This window comes from Macadamia integrifolia, chromosome 13 (genome assembly GCF_013358625.1).
Source record: "Macadamia integrifolia cultivar HAES 741 chromosome 13, SCU_Mint_v3, whole genome shotgun sequence".
NCBI classification, from domain to species: Eukaryota; Viridiplantae; Streptophyta; class Magnoliopsida; order Proteales; family Proteaceae; genus Macadamia; species Macadamia integrifolia.
This window is the reverse complement of record NC_056569.1, coordinates 7,192,874-7,216,857: the sequence shown is the minus strand read 5'-3', so window position 1 is coordinate 7,216,857 and position 23,984 is coordinate 7,192,874. Positions and strand designations below refer to the sequence as shown.

Below are 23,984 nucleotides of genomic sequence, written 5' to 3'. Positions count from 1 at the left end.
CACACTACACCAATAGTAGTGTAGAGAATGAAATCATCCACATGGATTTTGAGAAAGAAAATGAGTCCCACATCTCATCATATGAGAAGGTGCATACTAATATATGTACTCTAGCATCCTCATACACTTCTTTTTCCATATAAGGAAAACATCAAAATTTCATAAAAGACAACTACAAAAAAAAAAAAAAATATATAAAAAAATTTTTTTTTGACAGATAGGTTCAATGGTCTAGATGAGTTAATGAAGAGAGTAAGTGGAATGTTCATCAAAGAATTTTTTGGTTGTTGAAGTAAGATAGAGTGTAGTCAACAAGAAATTTGTTGAAGCCATTAATTTTTTTTTATTGGTAAATGAGTCTAAAACCTATGTGAAGTCAAGAGCCAATGTGTTGGCATACTCTTTTGTTTCTTTAGTAGGCTTTAGAACCTAATAAGTCACTTAAAAAGTGTGTAATGCTTTCTTATAATGCAAGAACTACTTATTTGCAAAGCAAAAAATAGAAAGAGAAAATAAGTAGGTTTTCTCTATCAACGGAAAGAGAAAATGAATTAGTCTATAAAAATGGGTGTAGAGAGTTTGAGTGTAATAGGGGAAGAGGGAAAGCAAGTGAATGAATAGGTGAGAAAAAAAGAAGAGGGGTGTATAAGGGGCTCAGGTTTGGGAGATAAATTATAAGCTTGTGATTTTTTTCTTCTCTTATTCTTAGTGGATGATCGACCTCACTCATTGGATATAGGTGGTTTTATTGAACCAAGTAAATCTCTTGTCTCTTGATTATTTTCTTTTTCTTCTTCTTGATTACAATTAGTGTGTTGTTCAAATAGAAAGTAAAACGTTGCTTTCAATACCAATAAGTGGTATCAAAGCTTGGTAGATGGTGATAACATAGATCTTTCGAGAATGTTAATTTGAGATCAACAAGATAATGGGATCAACAAAGTTTGAGGTAAAGAAGTTTGATGGCAAGAACAATTTTGACTTGTGGTAGAACATAGTCCAAGACAACTTGGTGCAACAAAGCTTGCTCAAATCATTGATTGGAGAGAAGCTGGAAAGGATCTCAACTGATGATTGAGAAGAGATGAAGATGAAAACGGTAAACACCATTCATTTCTGTCTTGCAAATGAGATAAAGTATAGTGTTTTGAATGAAACTTCTACTACTAAATTATGAAATAATTTGGAACAAAGATATACATCGAAGTCTCTCACAAATAAGTTGTTTCTTAAAAAGAAATTGTATCAATTGATAATGGAGGATGGATCAAATATTGTTGATCATATATTAGTGAGCTTAACAAGATCCTCACTCAATTGATGAGTACAAAGGTCAAAATAGAAAAGGAGGATAACGCTTTACTTTTATTGTCTTCTCTTTCAACTGTTTTAGATACGCTTGTAAATACTTTTCTTATTGGAAATGATACACTTAAGATTGATGAAGTTACTGCAGCTCTTCTGGACATGGAGAAGCTCATAAGGCCTGATATTGGTTCCGAATCACAAACATTAATGATGAATGGTGATAAGAACCAACAAAGGGGACAAGAACAATGATAGAAGATTTACAAAGAAAGGATACTCGCAGTCCAAGTTATGGGGTAGAGACAATGATGAAATAAAATGTTTTTGGTGCTATAAGGTATTAAGAGTTACCAAAGGACTAGAACAAACTCCTAACCTGCACTTAGGCTGTGCCGAGCAAGAAAATCTTCTTCGTCAAGTTCGATGGTGTTAATGGTACATCCCGCTGCTAGTAGTGCGGCAAGGGTTCACTAATCTTAGCCCATAAGTTGGGGGAGAGCTTTCACTAATTCAATGTTAGGCTCATACTAGGTACTGCCGGCTGGCAACACTTTGATGCCTGATGCAAAGAATAATATGTTCTTCCACCCCTTGATGGAAGAAGGTTTGCCCTCCACCAATCCAACCTTCGAACGTTGGTTTAAAATATACCAGCCCCCTCAGCCTCCCATCGTGCTTTGATGGGAGGCCGAGGGATTAAAAACTTTTCATTCTACTTGGAAATACTGTTTGTGTAGAGATCTGACTTAGATATCGAAGAGTCTCCTGCGGAACAACCCAGTGCTCACTCTCGTGTTTGTTCTCCTGTACAAGACGCATGGGAAACTTTAGGACAATTTCTCACCGCAACTCCTCCCATTAATGAAAGCTACTTAGTTTTAGGATTCCAGTTCCCTCAATTAACTAAAGAGGCAGTTTTTCTTCACGGAGAACCGAAGGGTTCGCAATGGGATAATAGATAGACCACTTGATTTTGGTTTGATCACGTGGGCCACACTAAGGTAAGATCGCTACATCCCTGGTACAGTGAAGAAAATAGTGGATGAGTTCAAAATAGAAGTTCAAGAGGCATGAAGAGCTGTCAAGAACTCATAGATCAGGTAAAATTAACGAAGCTCTTGAACTTCTGGAGTCGTTCAGGACCGATGGATTTGTTCCAAGATTGAATGGGTATGGTTGTTTGATTGATAAATTATTTAGAGCTGGGAGGTTCATTTTTTTATTGACTCTTCACTGGTATTGATCATAGTAATATACATAAATTTAATTGAATATTTCCCTTATTTCTACCAGCTCTCGACAAGAAATCTAGTCTGATTTCGATCTAGATTCCAGATTAATACCTCTGCCAAGCCCAAGCCAAACCGCACGGTTTGCTTTAAATCCAAAGACACTCGAGTCAAATCAGAGAAATTGCATATTGCCTAATAGTTTTGGCCGCCGCCATCACAATGATCTAAATCAGTAGCTTAAACTTACTCATTTTGGTTCTCATATTCTTATCTGTGATGGGAGTTGCTTCAAAGATTTCGGCGAAGACTAATAGTTTTGGAATCAATAATCGTTTTTTGAAAAAAAAATTATTGCTTTTATATATTTTGGATATGCAGGAATTGCACAAGAAACAGAAGCAAATGGAATGCTCAACGAATTATTATATCATTGTTATTTTGTCTCGAATTCTTAACCTGTTTCTAAGATTGACCCCTCCTATCTGTGTGTGTGTATGTATTATCTCCTGTTGAACAATCATTGTGAGATTTGAGAGTTTTCCGTGTTTGGATTTCTAGGTGAGTTTTCTTGCCACGATTTAGGTGTTTTTGAGAGAGATCTCTATTGTAACTTTTTTTCCAACATAATGAATCATCTTTTTCTTCGCCCGAAGATGTAATACACTACATCTATACCTGAACCTCGTTAAATCTTTGTGTGATATGTGAATATGTTTGTTTTCTTCATATTTGTTGATATTTGTTCCAATAATCATTTTTTTTTTTAAGGTAGAGATAGCTAAACAATTTTTGAAGGTTTATGTAGCTAAGAAGGATTTTTTTTTGGGTAACAATGTAATTAAGAAGGCTAGAAACTATATATATGTAGCTCACAATTTTGCTACTCAGAGAAGCTTAATGGTACTGTAATAGCATTGAAACCCAAGGGGGTAGCACAATTAGTGACCAACAAACTTGCTACGAGTTGTAAACTTGGACGTCAGAAGTTTGACTCTTGCTAGGCACACCTTGGGCCACTCACACGGGGGTGTTCAGTATCCTTCATTGCTTTCAGTGACAGTTGAATAATTCTCATTCAACCCCGGTATAACCCGATCCATGCGGTTGTGGAGTCAGTATGGCCCAGTACAAGTCAGGCCGAAGGCCTTGATACCCATCATTAGCAAAAAACAAATAGTATTATAATAGATAATCTGGAGTGACACTTATTGTTTTGATTTAGTGGATATTGGTTTTTCTCACCCAAAAAATAAAAATAAAATCAAATAGAAATAGTAGTAGTAAAGGATTATAATTCACTTCCCTAAACATTTTCTTCCGGTTCATTACCGAAAAAAGCATCATCAGGGGAAAAATGGAGTTTTATTGACAATTCTGAAAGATAATGGAAAATGGACCATTACAAATAATGGGAAATGGAGAACTACAAGTATATCCATGTAACGTAAATAAGTCATTTCCTTGAGCCATGTCCTTCCAACATTTACAAAAAGAAGAGAAAAAAATACTAGGACCAGGAAGCGCTTTCTTACCCCTTCAGCTAATCTTGGCAATCTCTGAACTGCTGTGTTTCTATAACCCATATTCTCGGCTCCTTTGATATTCTTGGCTATTCCCAGATTCTCGGCTCCTCCTGCTATCACTAAAGAAACCTGAACTGTAGTCTTGAGTCTCCGGACCACCAAATGCCATCCTCTGAAACATTCTGATTTGTGCAGATTGTTGTCCGGAGTCGAAGAGCTTGCTTTCTCCTGGTCTCATACCATTGGATAGATCTGTGGTCTCTCCTATACAGTCTAAAGCTCGTACCACCTGAGGGAAAGGGGGGAAAAAAGAACTCGTGCACCATTCAGCTTGTAACCCAAAGTAACGTAAACAAACATTACAATGCAAGAATCGAATCCATTTCTACCCAAAAATAAAAAAGAAAGGAATTGAGTCCGCTTTGCACTTCAGAATTAGTTACCTGTCCCATTCGAGGTCTCTTTGGAGCTGAAGTACGCACGCATGCTGCAGCTGCCTCAATCATCCTGAACATCTCGTATCGTACGTAGTTATTTTCAAGCCTTGGGTCTACTAAACCTTCAAAGTTTTCACTATCAAGCACTTGATTGAGCAACGGACGAGCCTGAAAAATAAATTTAAAAATTAGACAAAGTAAACTTTAACATCTTCCCAGGGAATCCATCACACTTTGTTGCTGGTGGGTATTTGCATCCTTTTCAGATTCTCTGAAGAAATTGGAAAGGAGGGACATCTTCAGATCAGATAGCAACTACAGATGAAGGAAAGAAAAAAAACATGATCAGTAAGAGGACGTAAAGATGTGAAAATGGGTAAGCAAGTGCGACTGTTAGGAGTCACTGCAAGTGATGGACTGTGTATTGAACTGAACCCAGATCATACCAATAACCTGATTTACCAGCTCATATCAGTAACCTGACTTACCAGCTGCTGTCATCCTTAGGTGACATCTTTCTAGCAAAGCTAATCAAAAGTATGCCTGGCACCAGTTAGAAACAGACTCAAACATGAAAAAATTCCTCCTTCAAGGCTGTTAAGCCACGACCACATTCTCATCTTCACCGACACACTAAATATCGACTAGTTCAATATTATGTTTTAAGGTTACATAATAGAATAAAATTGTCAGACAAAGTATATAGGTTCATTATGGTGGTTATTCTTTTGTAGAAATAATATTAGTCCAACAGTATTAATCCTTTCAAACTTGGACTGTACAATCAGTAAGACTGATGCTAGAACCATTCTAAATTTAACATATTATAATAAAGATAAGGGAGGAGGTTAGGTATGCTGCTGACTTTCCTGGAGCTAGCAGCTCAACCAATGGGAGTGGTGGGATGCGAGGGGCAATAGGGGACTTTTCCAAGGAAAGGAGGAGAGAGAGAGAGAGACCCGGGCATACTGATGGCATACCCAATATTTTCCCTAAAGATAATAATCATTATCAACATAATGATTATTATCACACAAATTTGACAAATAATTGAGACAGCTTAACTCCATAACAGTTGCCCTTGATTTATGACATTTCAAGATGGACCCTTTTACCTGGGTCAAATTATGCAATTGGTCTATCTTTTCGCTAGGAAAGTAAAACTTAGGAAAGGAGGAGAGTTCACTAACTGAAAATGTAAAGAAGAGTAAGTGGTATATCCTGTCAATTCATTATTACTTTCTCCTCTCGGGCTCTAGTGTTTCAGCTTCATTCCACTAAGAGTCAGATGATCATTTGTGCCTTTGAAATGGATTCTGCTGACTAATTCTCAATCAGACCTGATGCGGATCCGGATTCCAAGGACTGAAATTGGATCGCTTAAGGCCCACAAGAATGACTAAAAATCTCAAATTTAATGGTTGAAGGGCATTCTTGTAATTTTAGAAACAAGCAGGGCCCTAGAAATAATTAAAGGGCAGCTGGGGTAGTTCTAGAACTAAAAACTTTAATATAAGAGCTTATTCTGAATTTTTTTTAAAGAAAAGTGGCAGAATTGTGAATAACTCGAAGTTTCTAATAAAGGGTGGTAGTATTGGAAATTGGGGTAACTCTAACATAAGAAAAATCTAAAAGGGAAGGCAACGTACAAGATGGGGAGGGGTAGAATTGGAACTAAGAAGTAAAATAAGTTAATTGAGAAGATAAGGGGTAAATCTGGAATTTGATTAAGTAAGGATGTAAAACCTAATTTATGAGGTCTTCTTCAACTCGACCCAGCTCTTCAAACAAGGTCCAGGTACATGGAAGATCAGATGCAGGTTCGATACATCACCAGCTCTGTCGGTTCTGTCCCTCACAGATTTCAAACAAAGAACTTAGACCTAATATTCCAATTCTGAGTTTTCTTCAGGCGATAAACAGAGACCAGATCTGCAATCGATCGATTCACACAACAGGATCAAAGCTTTGGGGTTAATGTTACTCGATTTGAAACGCCTCCATGGCAGCTTCCTTCGTCCCAAACCTCTGACTCAATCGATCACAAAACAGGGGTCAGCAAGCCCCCTTTTGTCTGATGGTTTTACCGCCCAGCAGAGACAGGAAAACAGTGACCAAAGGAAATAAAAGAGTAATAAAAAGGAGAATGAAAAGAGAAAAAAAGAGAAGAAATTGGAAAATTTTAGAGGAAGAAGAAGGGGGAATCGGCAACCATGGCTTTCATACCAAAACTCTTAGTCAAATTTCTATTCTTCAAAACTAAAACTGAACTTCTCCATTGTTTACATGTCCAATATAAAGGAAAAAAAATCAAACAATTAATGGAAACTACTTGAAAGGAAACTAATATAAAATTAGAAGCTAGCTAATTTAAAAGAAATTATTTCTAAAACAAAAGAAAATCAAATCGAAAGATATTTTTTTTTCTAAGTCCATCGTGCATCTGCATCAAGACCCTTATTCTTTTACTCTTTCCCTGGTGGCTAGAGTTTGGCCTTCTACCCCTATGTGAAATGTTTGTTCTCATGGGATTCTCACAATCTAGATGTATATGAAAGAATAATTTCTCAATGCCCTTAAGCAAGTAGGAAATTTATATTTCAAATCAGGATGAAGCTTGGGTTAAACTAAGTGGAGATCCGAACCAATTAATGTTGAAGAATCAGCAGATTAGAAGTTTGGTGTCATTCTAGCCATCTGATTTCACGTAATACAAATTTTCCCTAATCTGAGTTTTATTCTCTAAGAAAGGATCCTACTTTGGTACTGTTTTGATCATTCAAAATCAGTATATTAGCAGTGAGGTCATTTCATGTGAGGAGAAGGGAGAGAGAGAGACACAAAGGTGCTAGCGTACCCTGCCCCATTGGCTCAAAGAACCTTTTCCTTTAGAGCATAATACAAAATCATGCAATGTTTATGTCCTCAGAATTATACAGAAATCACCTCGTACAGTATTAAAATCAGAGAGAAAATTTACCAAATGAAATTAATCTGTAACTATAAATTAACTGTATCAATGCGTACGCTTATGGAACTTACCCACCCAACCAAACTCTCATCTCCTATGGGCTGAGATGCATCCACAGGCTTGCGACCCGTAATTAGCTCCAAAAGCATGACCCCAAAAGAGAAAACATCCGATTTTTCAGTCAACTTGCCACTTGATGCATACTCTGGAGCCATGTATCTGGAAATCCAACCAACATCATTCATCAAATGAATATAAAATGCATATATAGAGACATTGTGGTCTATCAAACACGGCTTGATCAAATGGCCATAGCATTTCATTCACATAGAGGGTTGACATGTCCATATCCACCATAAGATAGACAATGTACCCTCTTGGGTTTTCATCATGTCAAATTTTATGGTCCATCTCAGCCAAAAGGGTTTCCCAGTGAAAGGGTTTCCAAATTCCAGGTTCCCAACCATTTTTCAAAGCATTATTATGACACATGGTGAAATATGTTAATTCTGAAACTCACAACATAGATAGGTAGTGATGACAATTATAACACAAAACAAAGTTTGGTCACCCTACAATAACGTGGACATGTTGTCCACACCCTCTATACTTGGCTGGTAAATTTCAGCCAACATGTGTTTCGCCACATAGCAGAATAAAGCTTCAAATATGGTTTAAAATTCAGTATTTTGAAAATAGATCAACACCTGGGAATAGAAGGGAACAACCGCAATCCATTGTAGCCGAGAAGAAAAATTGGGCCATAAATTTTGGCTGGAAGCAACCAATCCTGATGATACCAGACGTATCCAATGGTCAAAGTTAGCCACACCAGCCATTCAATCGGCTCAAATCATATGGCCAACCAGACAAGAAAACATGATCTTTGTACAGTATTATCCTTTACAAACTAGTCAATGCCCAAAGAAAAATCCTGTTAATCCTTTAAACTACATTCAGATCCAAACCTAAATGATTTGCCTACCCAAAGGTTCCCATGACGCGTGTTGTTACATGTGTGTTTGTATCAAGAGCCAACTTCGCAAGCCCAAAATCTGAAACCTATCGAGGAGAGAGAGGATAAGAAGAGGTAAATTATAAGAAGCAAAAGCAACTAGCAAAGAGTAAGTTCAAGAAAACATTATTTCAAAATAACTAGGCATACCTGAGCTTCAAAGTTGTTATCTAACAGAATGTTTGAAGACTTAATATCCCTATGAATAATCCGAGGATGGCCTGAATAATATCAAAAAGAACAAAACCAAAATGTCTATTAAGATTTTAAGTTTGAAGAATAAATGTTACTATAGTCACTTCTTTAAGAAATAAGTATGTTGGAAATATGTGCTGTAAAGAGGTCGATGGTAACATCCAGTTTATGGTGAAAGTTTCCCAGGACTCTGTGGTCCATTATGGAATTCATGGACCATAGACCTAGCTATACTAAGTGGAAGGGTGATCTGGAAATTCTAGGAAATGGCCAGGACCTGGCCAAATGTCAAATTTCAGACTCAACCCTTTCATGTATTGGGATGCATCCTCTTGGTATTCCAAGTATTGGCATTCACATCTTAGTGGTCCTGGAATATTTATTTGTCCATTGGCCCACTCTCTTTGGGCTGAAACATGTGATGTGAATGACAGACCTTGGGGTATGGCTGTAACAAAATTTCAGTCCCATCCACAATGCCACGTGGCACAACTAGGTGTATCACCTATAGATTCCACAGTGAACGGGGCTGTCCATGAAAATTGCTTGTTTACATGTACAATGCTTGTACATGTAAACCCTATTTTATACAATACTTGTTTACATGAACGGGGCTGTCCATGAAAATAGGTGTATCACCCTATTTTATGCAATACTTGTTTACATGTACAATGCTTTTATCATCCTATATTAACATTGATCTCACACACAATATGAGAATATTGTTATGCCTTTTTCTCTTACAAACAGTCATACTAATGTATGATAACAACAGGTTTTTGGATTGAGAAAGAAAGCACAGAACGATGGGAACCAAGGGCAAAGATTAGGCCCAGACCTTAGATTTGGGTTTCTCAGTATAACCAGTAACAAACATAATACAACATGAAAAATATAAACAACTAATTAAGATTCAATCTAGGATCAATAAGGAATCATTCTTAGGACATGAAAGAATCAATCTTCAAAGGAAACCAAAGGAAACAAGATATGTTACTTAATCAAATACATAATACACAGAATGATAGAAAACAAGTACAAGAAACCTAAACTTGTCATGATTGTAAACGTGCTTTGATTCAAACTTCACATACAATGAATCCAACTGACTGAAAAAGCTAATCAGAGTCTTCCAGCCACTCTCCCAACATTGGATTCACAAAATCTTGGGTTATTATATAGGTGACAAGCAAATAGGACCCCCTTCCCCCCTCACACATAAGGAGAAGAGTCAGTTACGGGAATAAGGCATAGAATCAACTTAGACTTGTAAAAATAAAATCAAAGCAGCTAAAAATCTGAAATATGACTAAAATAGGAAACATTGAACTAAAAGAGAATGTTTATGAATACCACACAAATGACAATGACAATTTTTGCAAAATAATTTTTTATGAGCCAGAAGAGGACAAATTATTTAAAATAAACACCAGCCAGTAAACACTTCAGTAAACACTTCCAATAATCTGGACACCCCAACCTGAAGCTTCAATTGTGTAAACTAGTGTACAAATTTTGGCACCATATGTCCCCACCTTCGGTGTAATCACAAATGACCAGGTCATAATTGAAAAATCTAGGCCTTGTTGTTTCTGAATCTAGAAACATATAGCAGACGGATATGCCCATGCATCCCGATATCCATGCTGGGTCTGTTTGATTTGGGGTCCATAAGCTTCTAGAGCCATGAAAGGTTTGAGAGAAAAAACAATTAAATGCAAACAAAAGAAAGGTTATTTACAGTCTTCATGGAGATACGCTATTCCACGAGCTGCACCTGCAGCAACCTTAACCCTGGTTGCCCAGTCCATTACTGGCCTACCATCCCCTACAAAATTCAAAATAAAAGTGAACATCAGTTATCTCATGATAACAGAACAAGAATTTGCAAACTCCCAAAAGGTTTATCTTACCATGAAGATGGTAGTAAAGGGTGTTGTTTGAGACATAGTCATAAACAAGCAACCTCTCATGCTCAGCTATGCAGTATCCTACCAGTGACACCAGATGCCGATGATGCACACGGCCAATAATCTCAACTTCAGCTCTAAACTCACGCTCTCCCTGTGCACCACCCACCTTCAGTTGTTTTACAGCCACCTCTCTTCCATCTGGTAGGCATCCTTTATACACACAACCAAATCCACCTTCACCCAATAGATTCCGTGGTGAGAACCCATTCGTGATCTCTTCTAGTTCTTTATATGTAAAACATGATTTTGAATTCCCTAACCCACTTGACTCGGATGGTGAATACATAAATTCACTGCCGGAGCCACTTCCCACAAGAGAAACTGAAGACTGGGCCTTGACAAGGGACGAATCTGAAGAGGAAATGCAACCTTGTCAACTTCATTTAAATGACTTCAAACTCATACAGATTTGTTCAGATGTAGTTGGCCAACTTAATCAAGTACATGGAACAAAATATTATCAAAATTTTGACACTGGACCACTTCAAATTTTTTGGTGAGTAATTTAGTACCATTGTTAATTTTAGGCCAAAAAAATATCTATATTGCAGGGTCCAACATGCATACTATGTTCATAATGTTGAGGAATATAATAATGTTCATCCTTGGAGGAGCAATTCATACTACGTTTAGCACTGTTTCAAGCCCCAGTTGAGAAAGGTCACCAAGTTCATGGAACTGTTCAATTATTCCAACTTGAAAACAGAGAAAAGACCAATAACATATGAACCAGAATAATGAACTCCAAATCTGAAGCTTTAAATATTAACAATTGATAAGATCATGTTGTTTAAAATGGACAATTGATGTTAAGGATCTAATTACCTGACCGCTGAGAAGAGCCAAATGGTGAAGGCATAAAATAGCCACCACTATATACGGTTGCCTTTCTCTTTCGTTTCTTTGCAAACCATGCAGCACCCGCAATAAGAGCAATCATTACAAAGCTTACTACAACAGCAATTGCCACCACCGAACCAGTGTTTCCACCTCCACTGGGAGTGGGAGTGGTACTTGCCGGTGTGCTTGGACTAAGACTCGTCCGCCCGGGTGTTGAACCTCCTGATGAGGACGGTGCTAAATCTGTACCACTCGTAAAATTACTTGGAGGAGGAGCAGCAGCAGGCGGAGGAGGAGGAGAAGAAGGTGAGGGAGTGTCAGGAGGCGGCGGAGGTGGTGCCGAGTTTGGGGGAGGACTGGGTGGGGAAGGAGAATTTCCAGGTGGGTTTGCCGAAGTTGGGGGAGGTGGAGAGACAAAAACAGGCGGAGACGGTGAAGGTGATTGAGGTGGAGGTGGAGATGGAGAGGCCACCGGTGCCACAGGGGAAGGCGGCGGAGGAGAACTACTCGTTGGTGGTGGTGGTGATAACACCGGAGACGGCGGCGAAGCCTCCACAGGTGGCGGAGGGGATAGAGAAGGAGTAGGCGGCGGTGAAGCCACAGGCGGTGGCGGAGAGGATTGAGGAGGTGGGGTTGACCCCGAAGCCGGAGGAGAAGGAGAGGATTGAGGTGGCGGCGGCGACGAGTTAGAAGGAGGTGAAGCAGTCGTTGAAGAGGGAGCTGGCGGTGGACTAGTGGTCAACGCCGGTGACGGTGGACTTGCAGTAGAAGAAGCGTCTGGTGGAGTGGCAGTGGAAGGTGGAGAATTTGGAGAAGGCGATGCCATTTTCGTCCAATTTCTCTCCACCCCTTGATAAAACTATCAAAATTCCAAATCCAATATTCTCATTCAATACTAATCCAACACCAACACCAAAAAAAAAAAAAAAAAAAAAAAACCCTAAAATTAGAACTTTGATCAGAAATGATTCTCCCACACCTTGTTTCAGTAGTAGAACCCCAATCTACAAGAACATCAACCAAGAACTCACAGAAAACAAAAGAACCAAATACACAAATTCTTACCCTACTTCAAATTTTCCCAATGCAAGTTGACAAAACCCTTCCTGATCAAAACCCAGATCAAAAAATTTTCAAAAAAAATCAATGCCACTAAAGAATTCCAATTTCCAAATTCCAAATCCCAAAACACAGTCTTCAAAACTGGAAGAAGGAAAAAAAAATGGGAGAAAAAAAAATAAAAATCCCAAATACTCTAATGAAAGAGTCCTACCAACTTCTTTCTTACGTTCCTTAACTTGTTCAGTGGTCACAAACTGAAGTTTAGGTTGGAATTGTGGCCGATTTCCGAGCTTCTTCTCCGTCTGAACAAACAAAGTTTGAATAATTTTGCAAGAAAACCCAAAAAAATTAAAAATTCTAAATTCAAGAAAAATTATCCAAAAGCAACGTGACAGGGACTTGATAATAACTTTTCCCGCATGTCGCAGCAACACAGAATCAGAAAGGCAAAAGGAATAAAAAAAAAAAAAAGTAAGGTCCAATAAAAAATAAATAAATAAAAAGAATGATCACATGGTTTTTTTTTTTTGTGAGATGGGTTAAAGACGTTTGCCATGTTTTGTAAACGTTTAAATTAAATTTTATTTTCTGTGCAAAAAAAAAAAAAAAAAAAAGCTAAATTAATTCTTAGCATAAATAAATAAATAAATTCTTGCCTAGAACAAAATGGAAAAACAATAACAATAAGGCTGCATTTGGTAATCATTCAGAAAATCGTTTTTGATTTTATGAGAACAAAAAGTAGAATAAAGTATTTTATTTTAACTTGATATTTTTTGATTTTCTTGAAACGAACAGAGAAAGAAAAAAAAAATTAAACAACTAGAGTAATCATTCTTGAAACAAATTGACCAAAATATCTTTTTTTTTTTATATTTTAAAAAAACATTTTGACACAGAATCGAGAAATTCTGTTTTTGACAGGAAACTTTGTTTTTAAAACTGGATGTTTACCAAATGCAACCTAAGTCAATAAAAATATCTTATTAATATTTTGTGGGGAGTGGGGATTTTGTATGCACACAAGGATCAATGAAAGAAAATGAAGAAATATCTACAAAAATGTCAATTTCTATTTCATAAGGGGCAGACTAATCATTTCACCCTTGTGTCTAAGCACAAGGGTTACACTTCACCATAAAAACCTCTTTTTTTTCTTTTTTTCTTTTTTTAAATTTTAACATTTATAAAGAAAAGAAAAACTTTCAAATCGCATGGCTCATGTGCAACTATGCTCAGACACAGGATCAACGCCCACCCATGTGAAATCAGAAATCTCATCCATAAAAGAATTGTATTACCTCAACCTAAATCCATGGTGTCAAAATGATATTGACCTTGATCAATACTGATTTATTTTTGTACAAATATATATATATATATATATATATTTTTAGGGTTGAAATCGTCTGCAATTCCGATCTCGTACAATTCCGTGCAATACCACCTTCAGGGGTGACACGTGTATTGATACCAATACAATGGTCCAGATCTGGTACAATTAATAAAACATTAAATTAGTGAAGAGGCATTTAAATCAGATCTAGACCATTGCATTGGTATCAATACACGTGTCACCCCCTGAAGATGGTATTTCACGGAATTATACGAGATCAGAATTGCAGACGAATTTTTTCCTTTTTTTTACCACATAACAGATACAAATGAGACCAATGATTGTGGACTGAGAGTCTATGACCTTTTACCGACATGTAAAATTTCAATTCAAATAAAATTAATCAATTGGTAAATTAAAAGTTTCTATCCAATTACAAATAGATTGCCTTTTGGCGAAACTAATTAATTGGTGATGGAAAATAATTGGGGTTGTCAGCTGGAATTGATTATAGGCATAACTGCCAAGCTATCTCATGTAATCAAGCTTTCTCGATCTCTTGCTGTCCTTGCTTGAAAATCAAGAATGGGAAAGTGTATGGTTGTTGGAAATAGGCTTGTTATGAGGGCAATCTTCTTTTTAAGAAAAAAAGAAAAAAAGAAAAAAAGAAAAAAAGAGCCATTAGAGAGATCCATATTTTAGAGAATGTAAGGCATAGTTATCCCTTCAATTAATTTTATTTATTTATTTATTTATTATTATTATTATTATTATTACTGTGTGCAAGGTTCAAGGTTCATAACTAGAGGTCTTACAAGATCCACGCATTGAGAGGCCAAATAAAGATCCACGAAGAGGCCAATAGAGGTTAGAAAGAAAAATAAATAAATAAAAAAATTGGTTGCGTGACTACCCCATGATAGCAACCAAATGAATGGAATCTCAAGGGCAGGGTTGAAATTATCCATCTGTAGGTATCGCGATCCTTTACCACTAAGTTGAAGAGACTCTCAATTCCATTGTAGATGAATTTTTCCATCTCTACCTTTGAGATTCCATTTCCAAAGATATTAGGGGATACAACCCAATCAACAACCAAGTTTTTTCACTCGATTAGAAAGGCCACACTCCTTAGAAAAGAATTAAACTAATATATGTTAATTATGTGATTTAACTGCCTCCGGTGGGAATTGATCCACAATTGCCATGCAACAAGCCATGAGGGACTACATTTCCCTGGCCAATTGACAAGTTGTAGTTCTCATGGAATTGGCCATATGGAGAGTCCATTAAAAATTTGATCTTTTTAGATAAAATTGGTTCAAATTAATTCAAATTGAAAACCAATCTCTACCTGATTACAAGATTTTAAACCTTAATCAGAATGAATTATAATGAATGCTCATTTGACAACCACTTTATGGAGAATAAATTCCATCGACGAAACGTCGAGTATGACGACCTATTAAGTATATTAACCATTGAATTTAAAAATAGATACGTTAGCAAAAAAGAATTTAAAAATAGATAAAATCAAAATAAAATAAAATCTATGAATGACCGACCATTTGGGACCCACAATTCCACCTCAACACCCATGATCTATGCCCGCCTGATCATTGCAATATTTTGATTATTTTTTTTTTAATTTTTTTGTCACGGGTTTCTAGAAAGCATCATCACCTCTACACTTAGTGTAGGATTCAATGAGAGTAGACATCGAAATATCAAGTGTGTTTTCGCATAGTGTTACTTTGTTTTTTATGGTTCTTTTTCTTTTTCCTTTTTGGGTGAGAGAACACTTCACGTCCCTCTTTCCCTGTGTATCTGATTTCAAGGGCTGAAAAGACGTCTTTACCTCCTAAAACAGTACAAAGAACATTCCTCTTCCCTCTCTTTTTTTGGGTAATAAAATCCACTTTCTTAACTTCCCAAGAATGATTTGTGTGATCAGATTATGATAAGATAGATTTGTTTCTATTTTTATATTTTCTTTTGGCAACTCAAAGGACAAGATTGAAAATAATAATAATAATAATAATATCTATGTTTCATCACAACCATTTTTCCCTTTAATCAATGACCAGATTTTCCTCTTTTTATTTTTTATTTTTTTAAATATTCTATCATTTTGAAAAGTACTATTTAACTTGTTAAACTATTTTAGCTCATTATAATAACACATTAATGTCATATTTTGTCTAAAAATTAATATATAATTAGATGATGACATGAAATATAAACATATTATTAAGCCGCCATATGACAATTATGTTTAACTTGTAGGAAAAGTTAGATTTTGATCTTTTTCAGATGGGGTTGGGTAGAGACTTGAGAGGCATCAATGAGGGTTTTGTGTCTATTTCTATCCTATTTTCTGTCAGCTAATCTCTCTCTCTCTCTCTCTCTCTCTCTTAATTATTTAATTATCATTACTATTATTTTTGAAAATTTGGCATTTTAATTATAATAGCGGGGGAGCAAGGTCCCACTATATAATCATGGAATAAAAGATGAGAGATGCATGCACGAGGGCAAGAATTCCAATCCAAATTGTGTTGATGCATAGCTCCCCAAGAGGCAAGTTGTCTGCAACAATATTTCATTCTCTTAGAGAGTGGCAATATTCAATTGTCTGTAAGTGGTCGTGTAGCTCCCAACAATCCAGAATGTATTGTAACCCAAAACTTACTAAGAGGAGGTGAATCAATGAGTCTAATTTCGATCCCTGAATTGGCTTGAATGCTAACTTAACAAACCGGCCTTGTAATACTTGTCCCTATTCACACACAGTCGTATGCTCATTCACTTTCTCATAAGTACTTCCAAGTGTGCATGCACATTCCACATTCAATGCACTTCAACAATATATAGTGCAAATAAAGAACACACCCACAAAACAGGGATTTTATGAGGTTTCATAAGATGTCTACGTCCCTGAAATAACACATGTAATGGCTTCGTACATATTTAATACACTGCTTTAACTGCACCTATATTTGGGAGCACCCACTAAGCACCTAGTACTAAATACACAATAAAATGCGGCATATATACAATGCCCTACAGTTAAGTTCTCCTAGCATATATACATCAATCTACTACAGCTAACATGCATTCAATATAACAGACAACATATATAAATCAAATCTAAGGTTTAGAGAATCTCACAACCGGTTGTCTATGATGATTTGTGAACCTCCGTTGATCACTGGAATCTCTAACTTCTTCCCTCAAAAGGAACTTGATTCTTCAAGTATTCATTGACTGACTTGATCCTCACAGAGACCTGTCCATCCTTTTTTTGAGCATTAATGCACAAGGACCCCCTCAACCTCTCTTTTCTCTCCTTTGCTCTTCTTTTGGCTTGGAATCAATGTATCATGAATACTATCCAACTACCCTTCAAAACAATATTTAATGGAGTGCTACACACTTCTCACATATACCCAATCACATTCAATGGAGCACACACATACAAAGGGGAGCTTTTCTTTGAAAATTCATGGTTTTCGTCTCACTAAAATCCACTTCTCAGACCTTCATTAGGTAGAAGATGAAATTCTTGAAAAATACAACTTGAATGAACTGATTTGACTCTACGGTTAGGAACACATTATCTCCCAAAGTTAGACTAACTAGAACAGCCCAACTGAAATCTTTCCAGGTTGGCATGGAGTGCGTTGACAGTATAGGAGTATGGCAGAGCAATATTGGCCGTAGGACCTAGTTGAAAAGGCGTCATTAATAATAACCATTGGATCAAGATATCAAATCTTAAATATTAACCACAAGATTAGCATCTAGGTTGACATAGCTATCAGCATTGATGTCAGCCGTTAGCGCATCATCAACGTGTGATAGGTTGGTGGTGCGGCTTATGAAGAGGACTGTTGGATTTATGACATAAAGTTGATTTGATTTGTGGCTCTTAGATTGGCATCAAGATCTTCAGATCAATAAGACCTCAACGAATGGAATATTAGGCGCGTGGATGAACCGCATGCGAAGCACACAAACTCTAGATGATTCGGTGAAGCGCCAGACTGTTAGCCGTTATAGATGAAGCCAATAAGGAGCCTCAAGATGGAATCTTCTTCGTAGGATGTGGATCTAGGCTATGTGGCACCACTACACCCATGGATTTTGGATCCCAGAACCTCCCATATTCACAATAAGCCCCTCAAACCTCAGAATTTCATGCTAAAAATCCCAAACAACCAAACTCTTAATAATTACACAAAAACCCCTCGATTTTTAAACAAAGTGTTAAAGCCCCCTCTTACACCAAGAGCTTTTGGCAAAAATCTTATTTGGATTTTCAGATCGACTTCACAAAAATGGCCATAAATTTTTCATATAACTTCAGATTGAGACAAAATGAAAAGCATAATGATCACGATTGGACGTTTTACAACTTTTTAGAAGACCCAGTTGTCAAACTTAACTATGCAAAAAGACCATATTTCCCCTAAACCTTGCGATTGTTATAACTTCCTCATATGGAATCAAAATGGACGAAACCAGGTGCGTTCAATCGAATAGATTTTTCTCTCAAGGTTATATGAGGATTCTTCTTCCAAAAAAAATATTTTCAATGTCGAAATTGTCCCTAAATGCTAAATACGCCAAATTTACCTGTGGATATCGTAACTTCTTCATATGGTATCGAAATGGAACAAAATCAGGTGCCTTGGACAAAATGAATTACGTTCGTACTTTAACATGGAGGAACTACCTTCCAGAAAAATTATTTTCACTATAAAAATGTTCCTGAACTTAAAAATGCTAAATTTACCAATTTTGACCCAGAATTTCACACCATCTATCATGGATAAGTCAAACCAGTTGAGACACTTCATGTAACATTGTCATCCTATTGGAGAGACCATATGCTACCACATCACCACTTGTGGCCACGTCACCCAAATTGGCCATGTCATCGTAGCCATATGGTTGAAGTTACCAACAAGGACAGCCAGAAAACAACAGAAATGATAAGAAGTGTTATCCATGGGATGGTGGTAGAACTCTTCTTGGAGAATGTTAATGATCATGAGATTATCACTTTCAATAAAGACATAGAGAGATCCCATTTGAAGTGAAGATTTCATCCCTTGGGAACATCAAAGCTTCTGCAACAGCTAATAATGCAAAGCCAATTCCTTTTGGGAAACAATAGATAAGGTCCCATTTGAATCCTCATGAAACCACCGATACCCACATTTTCAGATTTTCCAAGAGATGATCCATCAATATTTATTTTGATGAGTTCGTGTGGAGCAGGATTCCAAGACACCCAAATAGTCCTCTATTGTGATGATAATTGGAAGCAACAAAGAGTTTGTGACAGTTTTCTGGAGTTATGGATCATTGCACAAGTTGTTCTGGAGGAGTTGTTGAAGATAGAGTCATTATATGTTAATCATAAGTTCAAAATCAGCTGAATGACAAATGGAAGAGACCATTTATCTTGCATCATTATAGAATTCCCACAGCTAGATATGTATTCAGATAAGTGAAGAGTAAAATTGTTCCAATCCAGAAAATTTTTAAAGGTCGATTAGTAACACACCCGAGAAGGGAGATTGCAATAAAGGAAGATATGATCGATGGAAATTTCGGAAGTTGACAGTGAGGATAGATTTATTAAGAATTTGAGGGATTGGAAGTCTTTCAAGTAAAAATTTTTAGGTTAAAAAATGAGCTTTAGGAATGGAATTGCTATGGCAAATTTTTTGCCAGCAGAAGGACCAAGAGCTAGATGATAAGCAGAGGAAATAGTGAATTATCTGGTAGAAGTACCCAGCCAAATGTACCTATCTTGCATCATTGTTTGAGATAATGGTATGGATAATTTTTTAAAAGCAATATTAGGAGGCCACCATTAGAAGATCAACTCAGTGTTTCATGATCGTATCCTAAGGGCCCGTTTGATAACATTTTAAGAAACGTGTTTCTGTGTCGCCGTTTCTGAAAATGACTCTTGGTCATTCTTTTGCTGGTTGTTGTCGACTTCCAGAAACATGACTTATCAAACACCTTCAATTCCGTTTTTATTTCTTGAAATGGAAATTTATGTTTTTGCCGTTTCTTGACACAGAAACGGTAGAAACATTATCAAACGGGCCCTAAGATTTATTAAGTTATAAACAAGAATAAGAGCACCTTGTTGGATAGGGAAAGGCACAGAGGAAGAAGTTTCTTCAGGGATCCAAAAGTCAGACCATCTTTTTCCTTGGTGATCTTTCCTCTAATAAACGGGACACCAAGATGGACATCTAGCTTGTTGGTTTGGATCAATTGTAAATGATTAGAGAAAATTCTTCTTGTGCTTGGGCTGACATTAGGACTATATTGAACTCTGGTTTAATTTAGGTTGATGAGTTGCCCAGACTTGGAGCAATACTCATCTAAAACAGTCATTAAACTGTGAAGTTCTTTTGTAGTGTTTTGCCAAATAAAATAAGATGGTATGCAAAATTCAAATACGAGATGGACTCACCCTTCTCTAGAGATTTGAAGACCATTAATCCCATTTTGAGAAGTTTTAATGGTCAGGTGAGAGGAAAAGACTTTGGCAAATAGAATGAATAAAAAAGATAATAAATGATCACCTTATCTTAAGCCCCTGGAAGGTTGGAAGATGTAAGTTGGGGATCCAACAAGTAGAATAGCAAACTGCGGTGTCGAACTTGTTTGATGAAGTCTCATTCCAACCTATCATAAGCCTTATTCATGTCTATCTTAATAAATGCATCAAAATAAACATAAAGATCAAAAAGGAATATCAGATCGAGAGTTCGAGACCATTAAATCATGAGATTAGAGAAAATCAGTTGTTGGAGCGCCCTTTTTAGAGAGTAATAATGGATTTGCAGCGCTGAATCATGGAAGATAAGGCCCTCGCATGCCCTACCAAAGGTGGCTAAGAGACTCTTAAGATTCATAAATGCATGATAACGGTTGAACTATTGTAGAAGGACTAAGGACTCATATTTACATATACCATGGTTTTAAAATTGGATCGAATCATTCGCCCAAATTGGATTACTATTGGCTGAGATTCACCAAATCAAACATCTAGAATTAAATAAGCCATCAATCAGTCAGAATATAGGATTGCTTGATGAACTTCACGAAGAACCGAATGTTTCTCTCAAATGATTCTCACTTGAGTCATAGATTTTGATTTTATTGGGTTGCTTTAGTTTGTAACTTGAATGACAATCCCTAAATGCATTCTCTTCCGTTTCCTTTTTTTTTCCCCTTTTTTTTTTTTCGTCTCAATCGATGAGATAAAGAACCAAATTTCCCCAAATTTGACTATGAAGAAGAATAGTAAAAAGAAATATCTCAGAGAGGGAATCCTGGTTTTGAGTTCAAAACCCAAAAAAAAAGAAAGAGAAGGAATTGTAGAAGAAAACCAAAATTAGTGGAGATCGGAGAGAGAAGAGACAGAAATTGGATCAGAGAATTGCGCCCACTTGGGTTTGGATGATGATTGGATTGGAATGGATCAATTCCACTTATTTGCTCATGTTATGGTCTCTTTTATTGGATGAAGGAGGTCTTTTTCGATTTGGGGTTAGGGGGTTAACAGAGGGTATATTAGGTACTTCACTTTTTAGAAGGGTATTTTGGTAGTTAGAAAAAAATATACTAGCTGATATCAGCATTAAGGTATATTTCATAACAGAGACTAATGGTAGAAGATGCGAGTGTAATTTGGTATTATTCATGATGTGTCTCTCTAATAGTGGCATTCCCTAGGGGGTGATAAATTTCCCTAATAATAATAATGGGATTGTGGGAAAAAGTTGTTACTAAAAGCATGTAAGAGTTATTTTCCCTTAAATTTATTGAATATTTTTAAACTAGGGAAAAGAACGCTCCATGATTGCACGGCCCTTGTGTCAGGACAAGGGGCAATGAAGGACACAAATAGCATCAACAGAGGGTGGGTTTTTTAAGTTTCACAATGGTGGGGTATCATTTTGCCACCCTTTGTGTTTGGACACAAGGCCACATGACCAAGGAGTATTCTTTTTCTCAAAACTTTTTGTGGGATAGTGTGGCACCTGCTCATGCATGGGAGAAAATGGAAGAGCACGCAAAAGCATCATATGGAGGGTCATTATTGCATTTTATGAGGGTTGAGCGGCCATTTCGCCCCCTCCCCCCAATGTTTTTGGGGCAATCCATACATTCTTCCATAAAAATTATTTTTCCAAATTAATAATAAGAAATGAAAGAAAGATCCGGTGGCATGACTTCCATGTCTGCAACCTTATGTCAATCTCTGTCCTCTTCCCCAAGTAAACCTCATCCAAACTAGTTAACTATGCTAGATATAATATTATAGCTAGAAGGTTAAACAAAAATAACTTGTGCGAAACCACAAAATCATCTCAGTTTGGGGGATTTTATTTTTAGAGTTATATTTTGTATTCATCTTTATTACATTAGGGAAAATTCGGTCCATTCAAAGAGTTATTTATTTATTTATTTTTAGTATTTAATTATTCACAAGCTTAATTAATAAGCCCATCAATCATGGGGTTGATTTTAATAAGTTCACTTTCTAAAGCAACTATTATATACTTGCTACCTTTCATTATCATTCTAAATTCAACTCCATGTTTTCACTTTCACATAAAAATAATTAAAATAATAATAAAATTAAAAAATCCCATGTTACCTTCAAGAAATGTACACTATTAAAATAGATAAAAGGCAGACAATTAGGGTCCTTGGACAGGTCTAAACTGATTAGGTTTTTGTCTCTTAACTCATTGAAAAAAAAAAAAACTCATAAAAAAAAAAAAAAAAAGAAGAAGAAGAAGAAGAAGAAGAAGAAGAAGAAGAAGAAGAGAGATAAAGTTTAGTTTCTTTCACCGGGTGGTGAAGTTCACCACTTTTATTCTAGGGTTCACAAACCTCTATGGGTTTTTGTAGCTTACCCAAAAACTCATCACAATATCTCATGTGTGCATATAAAGCACTAATGGATTTTCATTCACCATGACCTTAGGATTAAATAAGGGTAAGGATTGTCTAAGCCTTGATATATCCTAAGCCAAGACACATTGTCATTTTATTGTTTTATTTAAAGAAATAATATATTAAATAATCATTGAGAATGCTTAGGCTCAGAGAGTCGGTCTGGCCGGGCCAGTCTAGATCGGACTTAATTGGGCTTGACCACATGGAAGCCTTGCACCTTGCATGCCCGTTTAAGTAAACGGGCCTAGCTTTGGGGGGCATGGTACAATTTATAATCGGGTCGGTCGATATTGGGCTTTAATCGGGCTTTCTTAAACGGGTCTTAACTGGGCCTTAACCGGGCCACAGATATATTTAAGTCTAAACGGGCTTTAAACATGTCTACCCTAAAATTATTTTCTTAAGTGCTTTGAATGCCCAAAAATATGTGAGGCAAATCTTTAATTAAAAAAAGAAATGATATGAGATTATGGTTGTTCTTACAAGGAAAAAGAAGAGATTATGACCTTTACAACTTACAAAATATAGCTTATTTAAATCAAATCCTATTACAAAGCAAATGGTAAGAAAGTTTAATTTATTTCTTACTAGCAGTGGCAAAATTGTAATTTTATATAGTATTAAAGGAGGTCAGGCTAGGTCGGGCTACAACGAGTCAGTTCAAGCCAGACATATAAACTTGTCAGTTCGACCGGGCGCCCGACGGGCTAGCTACTTGCACTGTGAAAGCCCATAAATGGGCCGAATGAGGTCGGATCACAAACGTGTTAAGCTCGATTGAGCCTACCGGTGTGGGCTCAGAATTGACACTACAACTTGTAGTGAGATGATCCCCCCAAAAAAACATAAAATTGTTCATAATGTGCTATAGAAAAGACAAAACTTTTTGCATATAAGATATGATATCATCATGAGGTTGGCATTTTAATTTACCCAAAAAAAATGACCCCTAATTGAACGAAGGCCCTCAAATGGTGTTAGGCTATGTGTAATTGGCGCATGATTACACTAACGATGACATCTTTCCCCCTTAAAAAAAATATCTCAAGGTTAGCTTAGTCGGTCAGACCAACACCTTACAATTTG

The 23,984-nt window shown here is 36.6% G+C and overlaps 1 protein-coding gene across 3 annotated transcripts; it reads right to left on the bottom strand.

The window, feature by feature from the left end:
• Nucleotides 1–3,883: 3,883 nt before the first annotated feature.
• On the bottom strand, nt 3,884–12,979 carry LOC122059530 (proline-rich receptor-like protein kinase PERK8). Of its 3 annotated transcripts, none has more exons than XM_042622354.1 (9): nt 12,768–12,975; nt 11,480–12,353; nt 10,595–11,005; nt 10,423–10,509; nt 8,637–8,707; nt 8,457–8,533; nt 7,543–7,690; nt 4,507–4,668; nt 3,884–4,352 (listed from the first exon to the last, which is right to left on the bottom strand). In XM_042622354.1, exons 2-9 carry the CDS (start codon nt 12,318–12,320, stop codon nt 4,113–4,115), a joined length of 2,037 nt encoding a protein of 678 aa, XP_042478288.1. In that variant the 5' UTR covers nt 12,321–12,353; nt 12,768–12,975; the 3' UTR covers nt 3,884–4,112. The 3 variants fall into 3 exon arrangements, with proteins under 3 accessions (XP_042478288.1, XP_042478289.1, XP_042478290.1); XM_042622355.1 differs by having other exon boundaries at nt 12,783–12,975; XM_042622356.1 differs by having other exon boundaries at nt 4,190–4,419; nt 4,485–4,668; nt 11,480–12,979.
• Nucleotides 12,980–23,984: the final 11,005 nt, after the last annotated feature.

What these genes read in the sequence shown, in the direction of transcription:
- LOC122059530 (XM_042622354.1), bottom strand. Translation starts at nt 12,320, where the DNA reads ATGGCATCGCCTTCTCCAAATTCTCCACCTTCCACTGCCACTCCACCA. An exon ending in CGCGTCATGGGAACCTTTGG is followed by an intron (nt 7,691 to 8,456) that starts GTAGGCAAATCA and finishes TTGGATTTCCAG; the next exon opens with ATACATGGCTCCAGAGTATG. An exon ending in ATGAGAGTTTGGTTGGGTGG is followed by an intron (nt 4,669 to 7,542) that starts GTAAGTTCCATA and finishes TTTATTTTTCAG; the next exon opens with GCTCGTCCGTTGCTCAATCA.